The sequence below is a fragment of the Microtus ochrogaster genome, unplaced genomic scaffold (genome assembly GCF_000317375.1).
Source record: "Microtus ochrogaster isolate Prairie Vole_2 unplaced genomic scaffold, MicOch1.0 UNK15, whole genome shotgun sequence".
Lineage (NCBI taxonomy): Eukaryota > Metazoa > Chordata > Mammalia > Rodentia > Cricetidae > Microtus > Microtus ochrogaster.
The window spans coordinates 1,023,701-1,042,056 of NW_004949113.1; the positions used below are offsets into that span (position 1 = coordinate 1,023,701).

The window sequence follows — 18,356 nt, forward strand, 5'->3', positions numbered from 1 at the left end:
AATTATTAATTTGGGCTCAGCAGGTATACGCCTTTAATCCCAGCACTTGGGTGGAAGAGGCAGGTGGATCTTTGTAAATTTGAGGCCAGCCTGGTTTACAGAATGAGTTCCAGGACAACCAAGGCTACACAGAGAAACCTTGTGTTAAAAAACAAAATAATCACTTTTTGGCTGCACATGGGGATAGAGAAGATGAATTCTACAAGGCCCAGTCCTAGAGTCTGGAGTTGGCTGGATTATAGACAAAGATGTTAACACTGTAAGTGATGTGTACACTAAGACCAGGTAGTTCCTTCTAGAGCAGTGGTTCTCAACCGTCCTAATGCTGCAACCTTTGAATACATTTCCTCATGTTGTGGTGACTCCAACCATAAAATTATTTTCATTGCTACTTCATAACTAAAATTTTGCTACTGTTATGAATCATAATGTAAATATTTATGTCTTCTAATGGTTGTAGGCAACCACTGTGAAAGAGTCATTCAGCCTGCAAAGGGGTTGTGACCCACAGGTTGAGAACCACTGTTCTAGAGGATCTAGGACTTAGGTAAGAAAGTCACTGCCCGAGCACCCCGCACTACAAGGACACCCTTGAAGAAAGGTGGCCCGAACTGTGGAAGACAGCTGGAAAGGCCTGAAGGTATAGATGGGAACATCAGGAGTTAGAAGACAGCAGAGTCAGTGAGCGATATGGCTCATGGGGTAAGGTTCTTGCCTCTGAACCTAATGACCTGAGTTTGATCCCTAGGATCCACATGATGGAATTAGAGAACAAACTCTTGGAAATTATCCTCTGTCCTCCAGATGTGTGTGGTGGTGTGGGTCCCCACAGTGACAACAGTTGCCAAGGGATGACAGTGTGGATTGTGCTGGGGTCTAACTGCAGGGTCTCACTGGATACCAGGAGCTGTTTTATTTAAGAACTGGGGCAGGAACCTCATTGCAGTGTGTTGAAAAGAAAATGGGAGGTTGGAAAATACAAATTAGCAGTGTAAGTAGCTCTTTCTACATACTAGCCTGTGACATAGTAGGAGATACACAGAAAGAGACCGTTTAAAGATGGAAGAGATTTGAAGTAGCACATGCCAAGGAGAAAGAAAAAAGTCAACCCAAACAGGTTAAAGATATAAGAGGAGGGACTAGAGAGCTGGCTGGGCTTTTGTTCTTTTCAACATCCACATGGCAGTTGTAATCCCAGTTCTAGGGAATCTGATGACCTCTTGTGTCCTCTGTGGGCACCAGGCACGAATCTGGTATGCATACATACATGCAGGCAAAATACTGGCGCATATAAAAATAATAATTATCCATTCTGTTGAGGGACACCTACGTTGTTTCCAGTTTTTAGCTGTTGTAAATAGAGCAGCAGTGAACATGGTTGGGCAGGTGTCTTTGTGGTAGGGTGAAGCATCCTTACGTATATGCTCAAGAGTAGTACAGGTGAATCTTGAGGTAGATCGATTTCCATCTTTCTGAGAGAATCAGCCACATTGATTTCCATAGTGACTGTACAAATTTGACTCCCACCTACTAGCATGAGCTGTCATTTGTTTTATTGATCTTAGCCATGGACAGACATATGATGAAATTTCAAAGTAGTTTTTATTTACATTTCCCTGATGGCTAAGGTTGTCAGCATTTCTGTGACTGCTTTTCAGCTATTTGAGTTTTCTCTATTGAGAATTCTCTGTTTAAATCTATACCCCATTTTAAAATTGGATTATTGGTCGCTAGTTTTTTGTTTGTTTTTGTTATTTTGATGTCTAGTTTCTTGAGTTCTTTATGTATTTTGGATATTAGTCCTCTATCAGAAGTGGAATTGGTGACTATCTTTTCCCATTCTTTGGCTGCTGCTGGTGCACCAGGTTCTTTGCATATCTATTATGGCTTTCAGTTTAGTTTTTTTATGGGACTCCTGACTATGAAGGAGTGAGTCTCTGGTTCTTGGGTCTTTTCCTTCTTTTGGTTTGCCTTGTCTGTGTGATGGGTTTTGTTTTATCTAATTATGCTTTATTTTGTCATGTTTGGTTATCTCCTAGAAGTCTTCTCTTCTAATGAAAGACAGAGAGGGGGTGAACCTGGATAGTAGGGGAAGTGGGGAGAAACTGAGGGAAAACTCAGTTTCAGGATATATTGTATGAGAAAAGAATCCATTTTCAATAAAAGGAGAAATAATAATTATTTTAAAAGTTATACAAGAAAGGAGCCAAGTCTGGTAGCACAGGCATTAATCTCAGTTACTCCAGAGGCTGAGCCAGGAAAGAGCAAAAGTTCAAAGCCAGAATCCAAGTTCTGCCTGTTTGGGTTAATCCCTGTCTCAAAATATCTGCCCAGCATGTGTAAGTCCGTAAGTTCAGTTTCTGATACTGGGAATGGAGATGGGGAGTCCGAAAGGTCAACAGGCAGGATATCATCTTCGCTACTTAGTTTTGTATATGCACATTTCAGACAGATTCTGATGTTCCAGGATCACTGGTGGGAAGTATGAGAAAGTAAGATAAACAAACATAGGTAGGATGGTAGTGGCCCTGAGGGCTACAGTGTTTCCAGGGCCATTCTTGTCTCTAGTTTGCTTTCTATTGTTGTGATAAAACAACATCACCAAAAGCAAATTGGGGAGGAAAGGGTTTGTGTCAATTATACATTCTAATCACAATCCATCATTGAGGAAAGCCAAACCAAGAATTCAAGCAGGGAAGGAACTAAAGCAGAGGCCATGGGAAATACTGCTTACTGGCTTGTTCTCCATGGTTTGCTCAGCCTACTTTTTTCTTTTTTTCTTCCCCCCCCCCCATACAGGATTTCTCTGTGTAGCCTTGGCTGTCCCAGAACTCACTCTGTAGACCAGGCTGGCCTCGAACTCACAGAGATTCGCATGCCTCTGCCTCCAGAATGCTAGGATCAAAGGCATGCACCACCACCACCCAGTTTAGCCTACTTTCTTATACAAGCTAGGACCAAATTATGGATCACCCCACATCAATCATTAATCAGGAAAATGCCCACACAGACTTGTCTACAGGCCTATCTAATGGAAACATTTTCTCAATTGAGGTTCCCTCTTCTTAGATGACCCCAGCCTGTGTCAAGTTGACAAAAACAAAAACTGGAACATGGAATATGGAAAAAGAGAAAGCATTTGGTTGTAGAGAGACAGTAGTTTTTTTGGGAGGGTATACCAGGTAAGAGGAGCTATGGTCGCCAGCAAGCTTTGAGGGCATAGTCCCTATCTGAAGCTATACTGGAGGGAAACAGCTGGGGAAGCCAAGACTGGGTATTATCTTGAGCCTGTTCCCCAGGCCTATGCTCATACAAGGAGAGTATAGCTGTCCTTCGAAAACATCCAAGCCACACAAGGATTTGAGTGAATCTCCACCCTGCTCAGACTTGGAAAGATGACTGGTTGAAGCCTCAGAGGCCAGAGACTCCTTTGTACATCTGTTCCACCCCAAAAGTAATTTTCTAGAAATGTTCAGGGACAGGCCTCCTAGTTCCCATGCTTTCTGTAACTGACTTCACTGTATGTAGTGTTTCTGCCTTTCTAGAGCAGTCCTATAGTAAACACATTGGAAGACAGTAAACCTGAGTCTCTGTATGGAGGTGGGATAATATAGGTCAGTGGGTGTTCTGTTGTTTTTTAACCCAATCCTGTGGCTGCCCCTTAAGCAGTTGCTATCCTAATCAGCAACTGCAATTCAGCAGCTATAGTTCGGCCACAAGGGTCGCAGTGGGCGGGAATTCTGTTCCCTCATACACTGGGCTCTCTCAAAGGGAAACTTTATCTAAATCTCTATTCCTCTATAGAACTCAGGATTCAAAGGTTGAGGTGAAATTCTGCTAGCTCAGAGAGGCTGAACTACAAGTAGCTCACCTTCTCCTCTTAGTTGCATCTCCTGAAAAACCCACGAGACCTGCTCAGGTCCCACTTAAGAACACTCGCTATGCCGGGCGATGGTGGCGCACGCCTTTAATCCCAGCACTCGGGAGGCAGAGGCAGGCAGATCTCTGTGAGTTCGAGACCAGCCTGGTCTACAAGAGCTAGTTCCAGGACAGGCTCCAAAGCCACAGAGAAACCCTGTCTCGAAAAAACCAAAAAAAAAAAAAAAAAAAGAACACTCGCTATATACCTGGTTTCCTCTCTACCCCTTCCTGTCAGCTAGTTACTGACTTAGCCTCCTGACCACACGTTAATTTTATTTAATCAAACAAATGGAACATGTTTTTGCATGGTAAGCAAAAGCAGTAGGAAGAAATGTAACACACCTTAAAATAATACTCCACAATAGTGCCCTTTATTCATTCAACAGAGAGTGAAGTTATGCATAGTGACTCATGTCTGTAATGCACTTGAAAGGTTGAGGCAGGTGTGTTGCCTTGAGTTTGAAACCAGCCTGGGCTAAAGAATGAGGTACTGCCTGGAAACCAACAACAAAATGGGCTGTGGACAACTGCATGCTAGAGTACAGAGGCAACCAGTGCACAGTCCTCTGAGGTTCTGATCATACGTGACAAGCACAGTAGTGTAGAGCCACAGGGTATACATGGTGGCAGGCAGGCATGTTGCCTGTAGCAGCAGCTAAGAGTTCACATCTCAATCCACAAACAGGAAGCAGAGAGGGCATACTGGGAATGGTGCTGGTCTTTGGAAACCTCAAACTCCAATGACACACCTCCTCCAAGGCCATGCCTCCTAATCCTCCCCAAATAGTTTCACTAACTAGGGACCAAATAGTCAACATATGTTGGTTCTTACGGAAACTACCATACTGCTCACTTCATAGAAGCCAGTGGTGTATACATACAGACATGAACAGTGGCTTTGCGCTGCACAGATTGTGTTCTGGAACTGCAGGCAGGTTAGACTTACACTCTATTTCATCTAGGCTATTCAAGGGTTGGGAGGCTGCCCCATGTCTCAAGGTACAAATGAAATAGGGAGATTGTTGAGTGTCACCCACAAAGGCAGCAGTCCACACCTTCCTCACTCATACCATACAGCTTCATTAGACCACGTTCTCCCTGGCCCCCATGAGCGTGTGTGTATGGAACTCAATTGTGATAAGCACATATTCTACCACTGAGCTCCAACTCAGGTCAGCCACTTTTAGAAGAACATGATACTTTCAGTGCTTTCAGAAGTCAGAGTTTAACCGTTATATCTCCACTTCAGTGCCAACTACCAGCTGCCAGGACCCTTCTCCTCTCTGGAGTCTAGCATTGAAATCCTGAAGAAGAAAGCCCAGGAGCTGATTGAAAACATCAATGAGAGCAGGCAGAAGGACCATGCACTCATGACCAACTTCAGGGACAACCTCAAGATGAAGGTGACAGAATCTCTCAAAGGGAAGGAAGAACCTATGGTCTGACATCTGTTGGGTTCCAGGGACCCTGTAAGATGCTCTACACACACAGTTCTCATTTTATTCTAGAACACTCAATAGATTGGGCCCATATCATAAATGAGAAAACTAAGGCTCAGAAATGAGTGTGTTGTTTAGTGGTAGAGCATTTGTCTAACCTGAAAACAGCTATTGGTTTGATACCTATTTACACACACACACACACACACACACAATTTTTTTTTTTTTTCGTTTTCAAGACAGGGTATAACAGTCCTGACTGACCTCGGACTCACTGAGATTTGCCTGCCTCTGACTTGGATTAAAAGTCACTGCCGCCCAGCCACATAAGCAATTTCTAAAGTGGTAAAACCAGGTATGGTAGCTCTGCCTTTAATCCCAGTACTTAGGAAGTGAGGCAGGCAAATCTCTGTGCATTCAAGACCAGTGTGGTCTACATAGTGAGTTTCTCTCTCCTCTTTCTCTTTCTTTTTCTTACCTTCTTCCTTCCCTTCCCTCCCTTCCTCTCCTTCCTTCCAAGTTTTTTGAGACAGGGGTTCACTGTATAGCCCTAGCTGTTCTGGAACTCACTCTGTAGACCAGACTGGCCTCGAACTCAGAGATCTGCCTGCCTCTGCCTCCTAAGTGCTGGAATTAAAGGTGTGTGCCATCCACTGACCAGCATACATAATGAGTCCATGCCAGCTGTGCTACATAGTAAGAGTCTGCCTCAAAAAAATTAAACAACAAAAAATTGGGGCTCAAAATGGCTCAGCAGTTAAGACCACTTACTGCTCTTCCAGAGGACTGAGTTTGACTCCTAGCACCCACGTCAGCTAACAACTGCCTGTAACTCCAGTTCCAGTAGATCACATGTCCTCTTTTGACCTCCAGTCACTAGGCCTGCACGTTACAGACAAGCAGGCAAAACACCCATATCTTTAAAAATAAAATGGTAAATGACATAAGGGAACTAGACTCAGGAACCTAGATCTACCCACCTCAATTAGAGTCTTAAGCATGCTAGATAAGTATTCTAATACTGGGCCTTTTTATCTTGAAGCAGGGTCACTTACCCTGTTGGCCTTGAACTCACTCTGTAGTCCAGGCCTTAAAAACTTGTCGTGCTCCTGCCTTAGCTTTCTAAGTAGCTTGGATTACAGACTGTTCCAGCAGGCCTGGTTGTAGCTTGTGCTATCTTACCCATGGTCTGGGATGAGATAGTTGGCTCTACAGCACACATGGCGCTCATCCCTTGAGCTATGCTTGCTGGAATGCAATATCAATGGCTGTGCCTGATACTGCTTGAGAATGTACAGCCAGCAGACCATGAACTGAACTGGTCCTGGGCTCTCAGTCACACCTTTTCTATTTTAAATACAGATAGTCTTTTCTGAGTATCAGAAAGAGGATTGGGCCAGGCGACGGTGGCGCACACCTTTAATCCCAGCACTCGGGAGGCAGAGGCAGGCGGATCTCTGTGAGTTCGAGACCAGCCTGATCTACAGAACTTACAGAGCTAGTTCCAGGACAGGCTCCAAAGCCACAGAGAAACCCTGTCTCAAAAAACCAAAAAAAAAAAAAAAAAAAAAAAACCCAGAAAGAGGATTGGTTCCAGAACTCCATGGATGCTAGTCTTCACAGGTGGTGTTCAGGTCTCTCATTCAAATGAGGTAGTGTTTGCATAGAACCAATACATGTCTTTCTGTGCATTTTTATTTTGGGGTTTTGAGGCAGGATCTTGCTATGTAACTCTAGATGACCTGGAACTCAATGTGTAGCCCCAGGAGACCCTCCCTCCTGCCTCTATACCCAAGGGCTGGGATAACAGATTTGTACCACTACACCTGATTTCCTACAGATTTAACTTTTCTTGTTGATTTTTTTAAAGTTTTATTTATTTATTATGTGTACAATGTTGTGCCTGCATGCATGTCTACACATCTCATAAATGATTGTGAGCAACCATGTGGTTGCTGGGAATTGGAACTCAGGACCTCTGGAAGAACAGCCAGCGCTCTTAATCTCTGAGCCATCTCTACAGCCCACCTGTTGATTTTTAATCATTCCTAAATTTAAGATGATGAACCAACTGAACACACATTTATGTCTTATTTTAATAAATAAAAGAAGCTAGGGCTGGAGAGATGGCTCAGTGGTTAAGAGTTCTGCCTGCTCTTCCCAAGGTCCTGAGTTCAATTCCCAGCAACCACATGGTGGCTCACAACCATCTGTAATGAGATTTGGTGCCCTCTTCTGGCCTGCAGGGATACATGCAGGCAGAGCACTGTATATATATGAATAAAAATTAAAAAGAAGCTAGGCATATGGCATATCCTTATAATTCCCAGCACTTGGGAGGTAGAAGCACTAGGGTCCATTCAAAACCAGCCTCAGCTGCATAGCAAGTTCAAGGCCAATCCTGACTATGTGAGACTGATGATCTGAAACAAAAGAACTGAGACTAGTGGTGTGCACCTGTGTGCATGCAATCCCAGCACTGAGGAGTGTGAGACAGGATGGCCGATGAGTTCAAGACAGACCAGCCTGGGTACAGGCAGGGCCATGTCTCTGAAGAAGTAACGCATAAGCAAAATTTTGCCTACAGTGAGTACAATTCTTTGTTACTCTCTAAAAGGTCTCGGATCTGACAGAGAAATTGGAGGAGAGGATGTACCAAGTGTACAGCAACCACAGCAAGATCATTCAGGAAAGACTCCAAGAATTCACTCAGAAGATGACAAAGATCAGCCTTCTAGAAATGGAGCTCAAACAAGTCTGCCAAACTGTGGAAACTGTATACAAGGACCTATGTGTCCAGTCCGAGGTAAGAGTTCAGAGGTATCCTGTGAGGAAAGAGACCTGGAATGACTCAGCAACCAGATCTTTTCTTTTTTCCCTGCATTGCTGGGAATGACATCCGGGGCACATGGATTTGCACATGCCAGACAAGTGCTCCGCCACTGATAGCCACCCTAACTCTAGGAAACAGGACTGTTACTAAGCCCTATACTGCCAGTCCTAGCCTACAGGGTTACAGTCCCTCCAAAAGCCCTTGGTGCTCTGTCACCTTCTGGGGTCCCAAGTCACATAGTCTGGACTGAGAAATCACTGTTATCCATGTTATTGTGTAATTAGTTAGCTGTATCATGAAAGAAGTACAAAGTGCCCCTACCAGTCAGAGACTGTCTAGTCAGAGTCAATGAGCTATTCCAGAAAGACAACCCCAGGCATGCTCATCCCTCCTATGTGAAGCTCCCCAAACTACCGCTCTGTGATTACCAGTAAACCCAGACCAACCCCAATGAGTGAGGCACCGGCTCTTTATTTTTCTCTTATCTGGTCGGTGTTGAACACAGAAGGTACTGCCCCTGGGATGGAGGCAGGAAGGAAGGCACATTGTAAACTCCAGAGCACCTTCTTACAAGGTCTGCTCCGCTTCACTTACTGGCTTCTTTGTCTTTCTCTCCTCCCCCAATTAGAAGAAGCTGAAAACAAGGTAGATGGAATCTGATCTCATTTTTAAAAGGCTACAGAGGCCGGGCGATGGTGGCGCATGCCTTTAATCCCAGCACTCGGGAGGCAGAGACAGGCGGATCTCTGTGAGTTCGAGACCAGCCTGGTCTACAGAGCTAGTTCCAGGACAGGCTCCAAAGCCACAGAGAAACCCTGTCTCGAAAAACAAAAAACAAACAAACAAACAAATAAAAGGCTACAGAGAATTGTTTCTTTTTTTGTAGAACATATCTGAACATCTCTCAGAAGGAAATTTCCATAGTCTCAAACCAGTGTCTCACTTTCCACCATAAAAGCTGGGTCCATCCACCACTTCTTGAGCAGACTCAGAGCAGTGTGTGGTGCTGCCAGGATCTAGCCAAGCGTTTCTCTGTTGAAGTGTGTTCACTTGCCAACTGTGAATGCCTGAATCCCAGTAATTGCTCTCCCAAGGATCAGAGCGTGAATGTCATGTGTACCTGTGTGAGATGAATGTTAGAACTTGTTTGTAATCTTCAGCTCATAAATGACCTTTAAAGTCACGTCTCGTGCTGCCCTAGGTCCCCACTTTAGAAGAGCAGATGGTGAATGCTGACTGCTATAAGAAGCTCCCGTCCTAATGACAGCCATCAAGAGAAGACACAGAGCCCACTGAGCCATACTGAGTTTTGTTTTTGTTTTTTTTTTTTTGTTTTGTTTTTATAGTTTTGTACACACCTACAGTTGACTAAATGTTTAAATGTTTGATTTCTACCCTGGCCTACTTTTTTCCAGAATTGGGAAAACTGATCATCTGTGCAAAAACATGGATGGTCCTTTGCTCCACCCCATCTTTAGGGACAGTAGCAGAAACCAATAGTTTCATTTTTACACAGTTAAATGATCCATTTACTTTCAGAAGCCCAAGTTTGACCCATCTCAAATCATGCTCGCATTGTAGGATCTCACCCACTTCTCCCTCTCACTGTTGCTGGAATGTTTCATCCAGTAGCCTCAGATAAACACTGAAGACTGCGACTTTCCCTTGGTTCAAACCCTCAGTTATTGAGATGTGAAAATATTCCATACATTCTGCTTTTTCTGTCTAGAAGCCTCTCTGCCCATGAAGCTAGTGTCCCATTGTGCACGGATCACACTGGATATTCCTCCCTTTTAAATACTGGTGAGAAATACGTGAGTGTAGGTGCACGTGCCACGACACATCTGGAGGCCAGTGGGCAGCCTCAGGTCTTGGGCCTTACTTGAGACGGGCTTGTGTTGTTCACTACGTGTACCCAGGCTGACAGGTCTGAGAACTTCCAGGGGTTTGTGTCCATTTTACCTAAGAGCATGGGTTACAGACACATGCTACTGTGCTGGCTTTATAAGGGCTCTGGATTTAAACTCAGGTTCTTATGTTTTTATGACAACATTCTTACAGCCCTTCTTCCCCTGTCCCCAGTATCATTTTTCAATCTTTTTTCACGTTTGTCCTAAGCCATGGGTACAAGACTCCCATAGTCTACAAACAACTTTTCCTCTGAACAAAGTTGTGATACAGTGTGCTGTTCTTTTCCTCACACCCACCACCAGGAACCATGCCTATCTCTTGGCGCTTTGGTTCTAGGACTGTCTCTCCTTCCATGCCCTGTGCCACGATGAGAACAAGGGCCAGGAGCATCTTAGGTGCTCACTGGGACCTCTGAAGTCATGCAGTCACTCCCATATATACTTACTCCTACAACATCTGCAGAGTAACTCTAGGTAAGAGGTAGGAGGAGCTAGAGGATGGAGCTGTGCTATTCTGGCTCCTTACTGCTGTCTCCCTCCCCCAGGCCACTGTGACACCCTCTTCCCCAAGCCCAGGGTCCAGCTCTGACCTTCGTAAGTGTTCACGGCCTCCAGATTCATTGCATGCCGGATCACATGGTACTCATCAGAAATCCCATTTCCTCCCAGGATGTCTCGTGCCTGGCGGGCAATGTCCAGTGCTTTCCCACAGTTATTTCTCTTCAGCAGGGAGACCATTTCTGGAGTAGCCCTGGGAGTGGCACATATGTTATAAACATTGGGTGTTATGCACTGGTCACACCCAACAGATGGAGCACATGTCCAACTGGCAAGGCTATCCCTGATCTAAACCAAGAAAGAAGCTTGTGTCCCTGGGGCCATCAGTTGGGAAGGACCGCAGAAAGGGCCCAGGATTCAATCGTAGAGTATAATCCCTACTTGTCCTGATCCTTTAAACGGCCAAGCTGCAAACAAGCGTGGAGGCCCAGTGTGATCTCGGTGAGCATGTCTGCCAGCTTCTTCTGAACCAGCTGGTTCCTGGCCAAGGGGACGCCAAACTGGATCCTAGAACAGACAAGGTCGAATGAGGGCCTGTATAGTTCAAGAGGCTTCCCAATTTATGATGACCCTGCTATTGGCTCAACATTTTAACTGCTCAGGATGTCCTGAGCCAGCTCAGAACAGAGAACTTAAACCCGGGTGCTGGGGAAGTCACTGTTGGAGAACAAGGTGAACTCCAAGACCCTCCACACACCTGTCCAGGGCGTATTGCCGGGCTGTGTGCAAACAGAACTCAGCAGCTCCCAACACACCCCACGTGATGCCATATCGGGCAGTGTTAAGGCATCCAAAGGGACCCTACAAGATCAACAAGAAGTCTCAGTCAGCTGAAGGTCTGGGAAGAACCAACTGTGAAAGAAAATCCATTTTCCAAATGTCCCAAACAAGGGAATCCACATTTAAATCACATAGGGTGTGTACATCAAAACTGGGGTGCAACAAGCCTTTCATGCCTTTCCATTCTGTGTGCACGTAGTCTTGTACAGCACGGGACCTGACCTCAGTGCTCAGTATGCATAAAGCTGGCAGGAGACAGGAAGCTGCTCAGACAAACAGTGTAGAAAGTGGCCTAGGGCCCATATATATCTTGGGCAGAGCCAATGAGTAAGGTGGTATCCCAAAAGGTACAATTAGCACATCCATGAACAGGGAGCACCACAAACTCTGCAATGCTCCATTTGCACAAGGACCATTATATTTGCTCTCCATTTGAAAAGGTGAGAAAGCAGGTAACCCCCACCAGTACCCAAGGTGTCTACCACATCCCACATACCGCCAGGCTGGACACATTAGGGAGCACATTCTCCTTGGGCACCTCCACGTTCTCCATGATGATCATACCGGTAGACGAGGCTCGTAAGGAGAACTTTCCCTCAATCCTAGGGGCTGAGAGGCCCCGCATTCCCTTCTCCAGCAGAAAGCCCCGAATACAGTTATCCTCACATCGAGCCCATACTACGAACAGGTCAGCCACTGGTGAGTTGGTGATCCTGGGGACCAGGAAGTTATAGAGGGATCTGGCTGCTATCCCCAGACTGTGTCACCCACTACCACCTGGGGCCCTCACCAGGTCTTGGTCCCATTGAGAGTGTAGCTCTGGTTTGATGGATTGTGGCGAGCTCTGGTCTCCATGCCACCTGGGTCACTCCCATGGTTGGGCTCTGTAAGCCCAAAGCAGCCCAGAAGTTCACCCTTGGCTGCAAGCACAAGACAGGATCATAAGGCTACCAGGCCTCACTCATCTGATAAATCACCTTCACCACTGAGCCAGGCCTATCACTGAGGCAGATACTCCCTGCCATCATTGCACTCTGAGCTGAGGAAGTGGTCCAGGCCATAATCACACTGTCATAATGTGAGAGAGGCAAGGAAGGAAGGGGTTGGCAAGAGTGTCTTGAAGGGCACTAAGGTTTAGCGGAAGAAGGAAGTTTTTCTTGTTTCTTCGTTTTGTTTTTGAGAAGAAGGTCTCACTATGTAGCCCTGGCTGTCCTGGAACTGTGTAGACCTAGCTGTCCTAGAACAGAGATCCACCTGCCTCTTAAGTGCTAGGATTAGAGGTCACCACACACAGCCTGAGGAAGGGTATGAGGAAGAGTAATCACCAAGGTAACGATTATTTGGAGAATCCCTAGTAGCTGAGCAGTCAAGAGTGACCGAGGGATGCGCATGGTCATGCATGCCTTTAATCCTAGCTCTTCTCTCTCCCTCAGGAGACTAAAGAAAGTAGACCTCTTAGTTTGAGGCCAGCCTGGTCTACAAAGCTTCAGACTAAACAGGGTTACATAGTGAGACCCTGTCTACAAATAAACTCTGAGTGACCAGAGTAGAGGAAAGGTCTTGGGCTTGCTCACAGGCTGCATGGACCTGGCTAGCAGTTAAGAGCCGGGCGGTGGTGGCGCACGCCTTTAATCCCAGCACTCGGGAGGCAGAGGCAGGTGGATCTCTGTGAGTTCGAGACCAGCCTGGTCTACAGAGCTAGTTCCAGGACAGGCTCCAAAGCCACAGAGAAACCCTGTCCCGAAAAAACCAAAAAAAAAAAAAAAAAGACTTTCAACTTTGGACTGGAATAAGGAGACCAGAGAACAAATTCAAGGGAGATGATGATGGCCACAGGTGAAGTCAAAGGAGAGGTGAGGAGGAGAAGGCTGACAAAGATGGCATGGGATAAGGAAACTGAGCCCTCAGGCCTGGCAAGGGCACAGGTGGTCTGAAGGAAAGAAGCCAGGCTGTGGGGACACTGGGATCTGCATTCTAGACCAGGCTGACTTCCCTCCACCAGGCAGCAGTTGCTTACCCAGCCGGGGCAGATACTTTTGCCGCTGTTCCTCGCTCCCATAGGTATAGATGGGGTGCATGACGAGGGAGGACTGAACACTCATCATTGACCTGTAGCCGCTGTCCACCCTCTCCAGCTCTCGGGTCAGGAGCCCATAGGCCACTGATGATACTCCAGCACAGCCATACCCTGGTGTGGAAGAGGATCAGGTAGATCAAAGATGACCAAAGTTCAGCCCAGCTGGGACCAGGCAGAGGGCCGGGGTGGAATGTTGGGAGTAAGGACTGCAGAGTATACACAGAAATGCCTTTACCTTTGATGGTGGGTCCCAGCACGCCCAGCTCCCCCATCTCATACACGATATCCCGGTGAAAAACTGCAGAGATGGGTGCGAGAGTCAAGTCCTTCTCAGCTGGATGGAGTCCCTGACTCCAGGGACAGAGCTAGCGTGTGTGCACTACAGCAGGTGCAAATCCTGTGTGGTTGAGGAGCCCAGGGTGCCCACCCTCCACCAGGGCACCTTCATTCCGATTGGCCAGCAGAATTCGAGGCATAAGTCGCTCCTGGCAGTAGTTGCGGAACGTGTCCCTGATGAGTTTCTCATCGGCGGTCAGCTGTTCCTCCAGCACCAGTGGGTCCCTCCAGTCAAACCCAGGACGAGAGGCTGGTAGGGCATGGAGTTCGAGTCAGCCAGACCCCTGCTATCTGTTCCAGATTTCTTATTTACTTCTAAGTTTTTCGAGATAGGATTTCTAGAACTGTGTAGCCCTGGCTGTCCTGGAACGCATTCTTTAGACCAGGCAGGCCTAGAGCTCACAAAGATTCACCTGTCTCTGCTTCTCCAGTGCTGGGATTAAAGGCGTGTGTGGTGCGTCACCACGGCCCGGCCCTCTTCCAGATTTGTAAACTGCACCCATTCTCCCTATCTCGCTCCAGGTGACTGCTGGTTTCAAAACAGTCTGATAAACATAACCCTTCTCTAGCCCAGTAGGGCTTCTGACCCTGGGCACAACCCAGCCTCCCTTCCCTTGCAATCACAGAGACCACCAAAGGTCAAGGCAACAGCTGGATAGGGGTTAGTGGGAAAGGAGATTCTTCTTTCTTTCTTTCTTTCTTTCTTTCTTTCTTTTTTTCTTCTTCAAGATTTACTTATGTATACAGGTCCGCATGTGTGCCTGCAGGCCATAAGAGGACGCCAGATCTCATTACAGATGGTTGTGAGCCACCATGAATTGAACTCAGGACCTCTGGAAGGACTTAGAGCACTAAGTCGGTGCTCTTAACCTCTGAGCCATCTCTCCAGCCCCGAAAGGAGGTTCTTACATTTGACCGATGGGCTCTGTGTCTTCTCTGCAAACACAGGGCGAGAAAAATCACACTGAGAAAGTGTCCTTGTGTCTCCCCGCCAACCCCATCCCAGGTCCCCGCACTGACCAGTCTGTGCCGCCGAACTCCACGTACGCGGGACACGTGGGAAGTGCAGGCCGGACCTGCGACTCAGTAGCCGCGCGGTGACTGAGACTCCTCTCAAAGCCATGTAGCCGGCGAGTGCGCAGCGACTGCTACCTGGAAAAGCCAGGCGTCAGAGGAGCTCAGCCTTCTCCAACCCCGTACCCTTCTTACCTGATTCAAGCCGACTGTGATCCGGACCAGCACTCTTGACCTCGGCCTAATGGTTGCTCATTGGTTCCTTCCAGAACACCACCCCCCTCCGTGGCTCTGCCTTTTAAAAGGGATAGGGCTTCAGCCGCTTTGCAGGCTGGCTCTTCTCGGCCCAGGAAGGTTGTCCCCTTTAAGAATCCGAACCTGAAAGGGGCGGAAAACGAGTGTACAAACCCAATTGGCCAACTGTATTCCTGCTCCGCCCACCCAGGTTATCCAGTTGCTAAGGGCCTGAGGGGTGGGATCCCAAAGTTCAATAAGGAAGCCTGGGGACTGAACCTTGAGAAATCCGCAAACGGAGTGCGGTGGAGAGAAAAGTGGGCCGCTAGCGGATGATCCCAGCGCAACCCGCCCGCCTGTCTATCCCGGAGTGTGTGTGTGTGACCTCACTCGTGAGCAAGTTTTAATTACATTTATCTATTCATTGTGTGTGTATGAGAGAAAGAGTGTCTAGTGAGAGAGTTGCCCAATGAAGGAGAGAGAGAAAACTCAGAATTGCAAATAGGGAGGGAGGGAGGAAGAGAGGGAAGGAGGGAGGGAGAGAATTACCGAGTGCCTAGAGTGTGCCACAGCCCCCCCATGTGGAGGAGGGTGAAGGACAACAGGACAGCATAGAGCTGTTTCTCTCCTTGCATTGTGTGCCCTTCACGTCTTTAAGCTTGGTGACAAGCACCTGTATGGTAAAACAACCTCTCAGACAGGCCCCTTTGACACGGAGCCTCTGTTATAGGTCTAGGCTTTTTATTTAGGTACTGTTGTCCAAGAGCGCTCCCAAGATGTAGCCCCTAGCCACATCAACCCAAGGCTTCTAAATGCAAAACCACAAGATTTTTTTTAAAAAGAAGTTCTTTTTTTAAAGATTTATTGATTTATGTGTTATGTATACAACATTTTGCCTACATGTATGCCTGCACACCAGAATCTCATTACAGGTGGTTGTGAGCCACCATGTGGTTGCTGGGAATTGAACTCAGGACCTCTGGAAGAGCAGCCAGTGCTCTTAACCTCTGAGCCATCTCTGCAGCCACTAAGAGCACCTCCTGTGCACATTTGCTATGTTCCCTTTCAAAAGGTGGACTCTGTCTCTCTCCTCTTTCAATAAACATCCCATGTGAGCCCTGTTGTATGGCATGACTCCCTCTCCCACCGTTTTTAAATAAATTATAACAAACAGGACCCCTGCTTAATAAGTTCAAGGATGAGAGAGCTGTTGTAGATAGGACAGAATTTGGGGGCTGAGGGGAAACCCTGGGGATGTGGGTTGTAATGCAAGGATGTCCTGCAGTGGGTGAGACAGATTTGGGCCTCTGCAGCTCTACCTACCTCGTCAGCTTGGTGATTTCCTTAGAGAAGATGGACTTGTTGGTCTAGTGGGATCAGCTGTGGGGAAATGGTGGCCATGATTTGGTCTGAGTTGGTTCCTGGTCCTCCCTCCTTTTGTTGTAAGTAGCGTGCACTCTTCCCAGACGGTACCATGAGACAGAATGACTGGAAGGCATAGACACGGTCTGGGTAGGTGGTTAGGGATTGATTGGCCTTGTGCCAATTAAAGCGTATGGGTGAGAGCTCCTAGTTGAACCTGTTGATCAGTGGTGTGGGCAGGAAGAGCCTGTGCCTCAACCCCTCAGTATCTATGGCATAGCCTGATTTGGGGGCCCTCTTGTATAAAAAGGAGCTGCCATTTGTGTACCAGGTGTAGATGGCCTGAGGCCATGTGCCCACTTGTATGAGAGGGATGGGAAGTAGTGCTTCTTGGATTTCAGTACAAGAATAAGATGGAGGAGGAGTTCTATCTGGACAGAAACTTCACCTGGCGATGGATGAAGCTAGAGACAGAGACCCACAGTGGAGCACTGGACTGAGCTCCTAAGGTCCAAATGAGGAGCAGAAGGAGGGAGAACATGAGCAAGGAAGTCAGGACCTCGAGGGGTGTGCCCACCCACTGAGATGGTGGGGCTGATCTAATGGGAGCTCACCAAGGCCAGCTGGTTGATGGAGCATGTGATCAAACCGGACTCCCTGAACGTGGCTGACAAGGAGGACTGACTGAGAAGCCAAGGACAATGGCACTGGGTTTTGATCCTACTGCATGTAATGACTTTGTAGGAGCCTAGTCTGTTTGGATGCTCACCTTCCTAGTCCTGGATGAAGGGGGGAGGTCCTTGGACTTCCCTCAGGACAGGGAACCCTGACTGCTCTTTGGACTGGAGAGGGAGAGGAAGGAGGATGGGGGAGCGGGAGGGAAATGGGTGGAGGGGAGGAGGTGGAAAATTTTAATTAAATAATAAAAATAAATTAAAAAAAGAATAAGATGGAGAGTAGTCATGTTTGGTTGGGGAAGAAGATTTGAGATATTGAGGGGTGGGCATGATTGGAAAGTATAGCATCTTCTACTAGTGCCTCCCCCCCCCCGGAGAGAGAGAACCTAGAAGGGATGTGGAGTGTGTGCACCTTTATGTGTTAAGAGATAGGGCAGACTGTGGGAGGAGAAGATGGTGGTGAGTGACCTGAAAGTTAGTTTTTTTGATTCACATATAAGGATCTTGGCAACCACTAAACCATGTTTGCAGGGTGCCCATCCCTGGGTGGCAAGGTCTAATTTTTTTGACAGGCATGCACAAAGGAAGGTCCTAGTTAGTGGCCTAGGATACCGAGGGCATATCCCTCTTTGTCTGTTACATAGAGGGAGAAGGGATAGGCTAGGCCTGGGCAGTGTAGTGCCAAGTCCAGGAGGAGGGCCTGTTGGAGCTTCCAAAAGGGCTTGGTAATGGGTGTGAAAAGGGGTTCATGTGAGGGGCCAAGGGCTGCCTCATATAGGGGTCAGGCAAGAAGGGAAAAGGAGGGTCCAGGATTGTAAAAAGCCCGCCGTTCCTGGGAATGATAAAATCTCTTCGGTAGAGGGGATCAAGATGTACTGGATTAGATGTTTTCTATCCAAGGTAATGGCTTTGTGGGTTGGGGTACTGGTTAGTCCCAAGTAGGTGACCTGAGGAGTGGACAGCTGGACCTTGGAAATTGAGTCTCTACAGCCCCGGCTAGACAAGAAATTTAGAAGAGGAGAGGTGTCCGTTTGGCTAATTTGTAGGGGCAGACTGAAGAGGAGAAGGTCATCTGTATATTGTTTAAGTTTGTATTTGGAGAGAGACAAAAAGAATAGATCAGGGCTGGAGAGATGGCTCAGAGGTTAAGAGCACTGGCTGCTCTTCCAGAGGTCCTGAGTTCAATTCCCAGCAACCACATGGTGGCTCACAACC

At 47.2% G+C, this 18,356-nt stretch overlaps 2 protein-coding genes across 5 annotated transcripts in view; one reads left to right on the top strand and one right to left on the bottom strand.

The window, feature by feature from the left end:
- Positions 1–10,674, top strand: part of Syce2 (synaptonemal complex central element protein 2) — a 21,805-nt gene extending 11,131 nt beyond the window's left edge. For 2 of the 3 annotated variants that reach the window (XM_026789192.1, XM_026789193.1), the window contains exons 3-4: positions 5,171–5,324; positions 7,978–8,911. In XM_026789192.1, coding sequence (XP_026644993.1) covers positions 5,171–5,324; positions 7,978–8,256 — 433 coding nt within the window. In that variant the 3' untranslated portion in view covers positions 8,257–8,911. Of the gene's footprint in view, positions 1–5,170; positions 5,325–7,977; positions 8,912–9,394 lie in introns of those variants that run through there. The other variant, XM_005366978.3, reaches the window with a different exon arrangement.
- On the bottom strand, positions 9,045–15,113 carry Gcdh (glutaryl-CoA dehydrogenase). Of its 2 annotated transcripts, XM_005366977.3 has the most exons (12): positions 15,064–15,113; positions 14,875–15,006; positions 14,764–14,790; positions 13,961–14,104; positions 13,754–13,816; positions 13,459–13,629; positions 12,232–12,361; positions 11,938–12,154; positions 11,359–11,462; positions 11,043–11,168; positions 10,694–10,854; positions 9,045–9,313 (listed from the first exon to the last, which is right to left on the bottom strand). In XM_005366977.3, the coding sequence occupies exons 2-12, from the start codon at positions 14,975–14,977 to the stop codon at positions 9,240–9,242; spliced, it is 1,320 nt and encodes a 439-aa protein (XP_005367034.1). In that variant the 5' UTR covers positions 14,978–15,006; positions 15,064–15,113; the 3' UTR covers positions 9,045–9,239. The 2 variants fall into 2 exon arrangements, with proteins under 2 accessions (XP_005367034.1, XP_005367033.1); XM_005366976.3 differs by having other exon boundaries at positions 14,875–15,108.
- Positions 15,114–18,356: the final 3,243 nt, after the last annotated feature.

What these genes read in the sequence shown, in the direction of transcription:
- Gcdh (XM_005366977.3), bottom strand. Translation starts at nt 14,977, where the DNA reads ATGGCTTTGAGAGGAGTCTCAGTCACCGCGCGGCTACTGAGTCGCAGG. An exon ending in GAGTTCGGCGGCACAGACTG is followed by an intron (nt 14,791 to 14,874) that starts GTCAGTGCGGGG and finishes CTGTGTTTGCAG; the next exon opens with AGAAGACACAGAGCCCATCG. An exon ending in CGGCAATACGCCCTGGACAG is followed by an intron (nt 11,169 to 11,358) that starts GTGTGTGGAGGG and finishes TGTCTGTTCTAG; the next exon opens with GATCCAGTTTGGCGTCCCCT.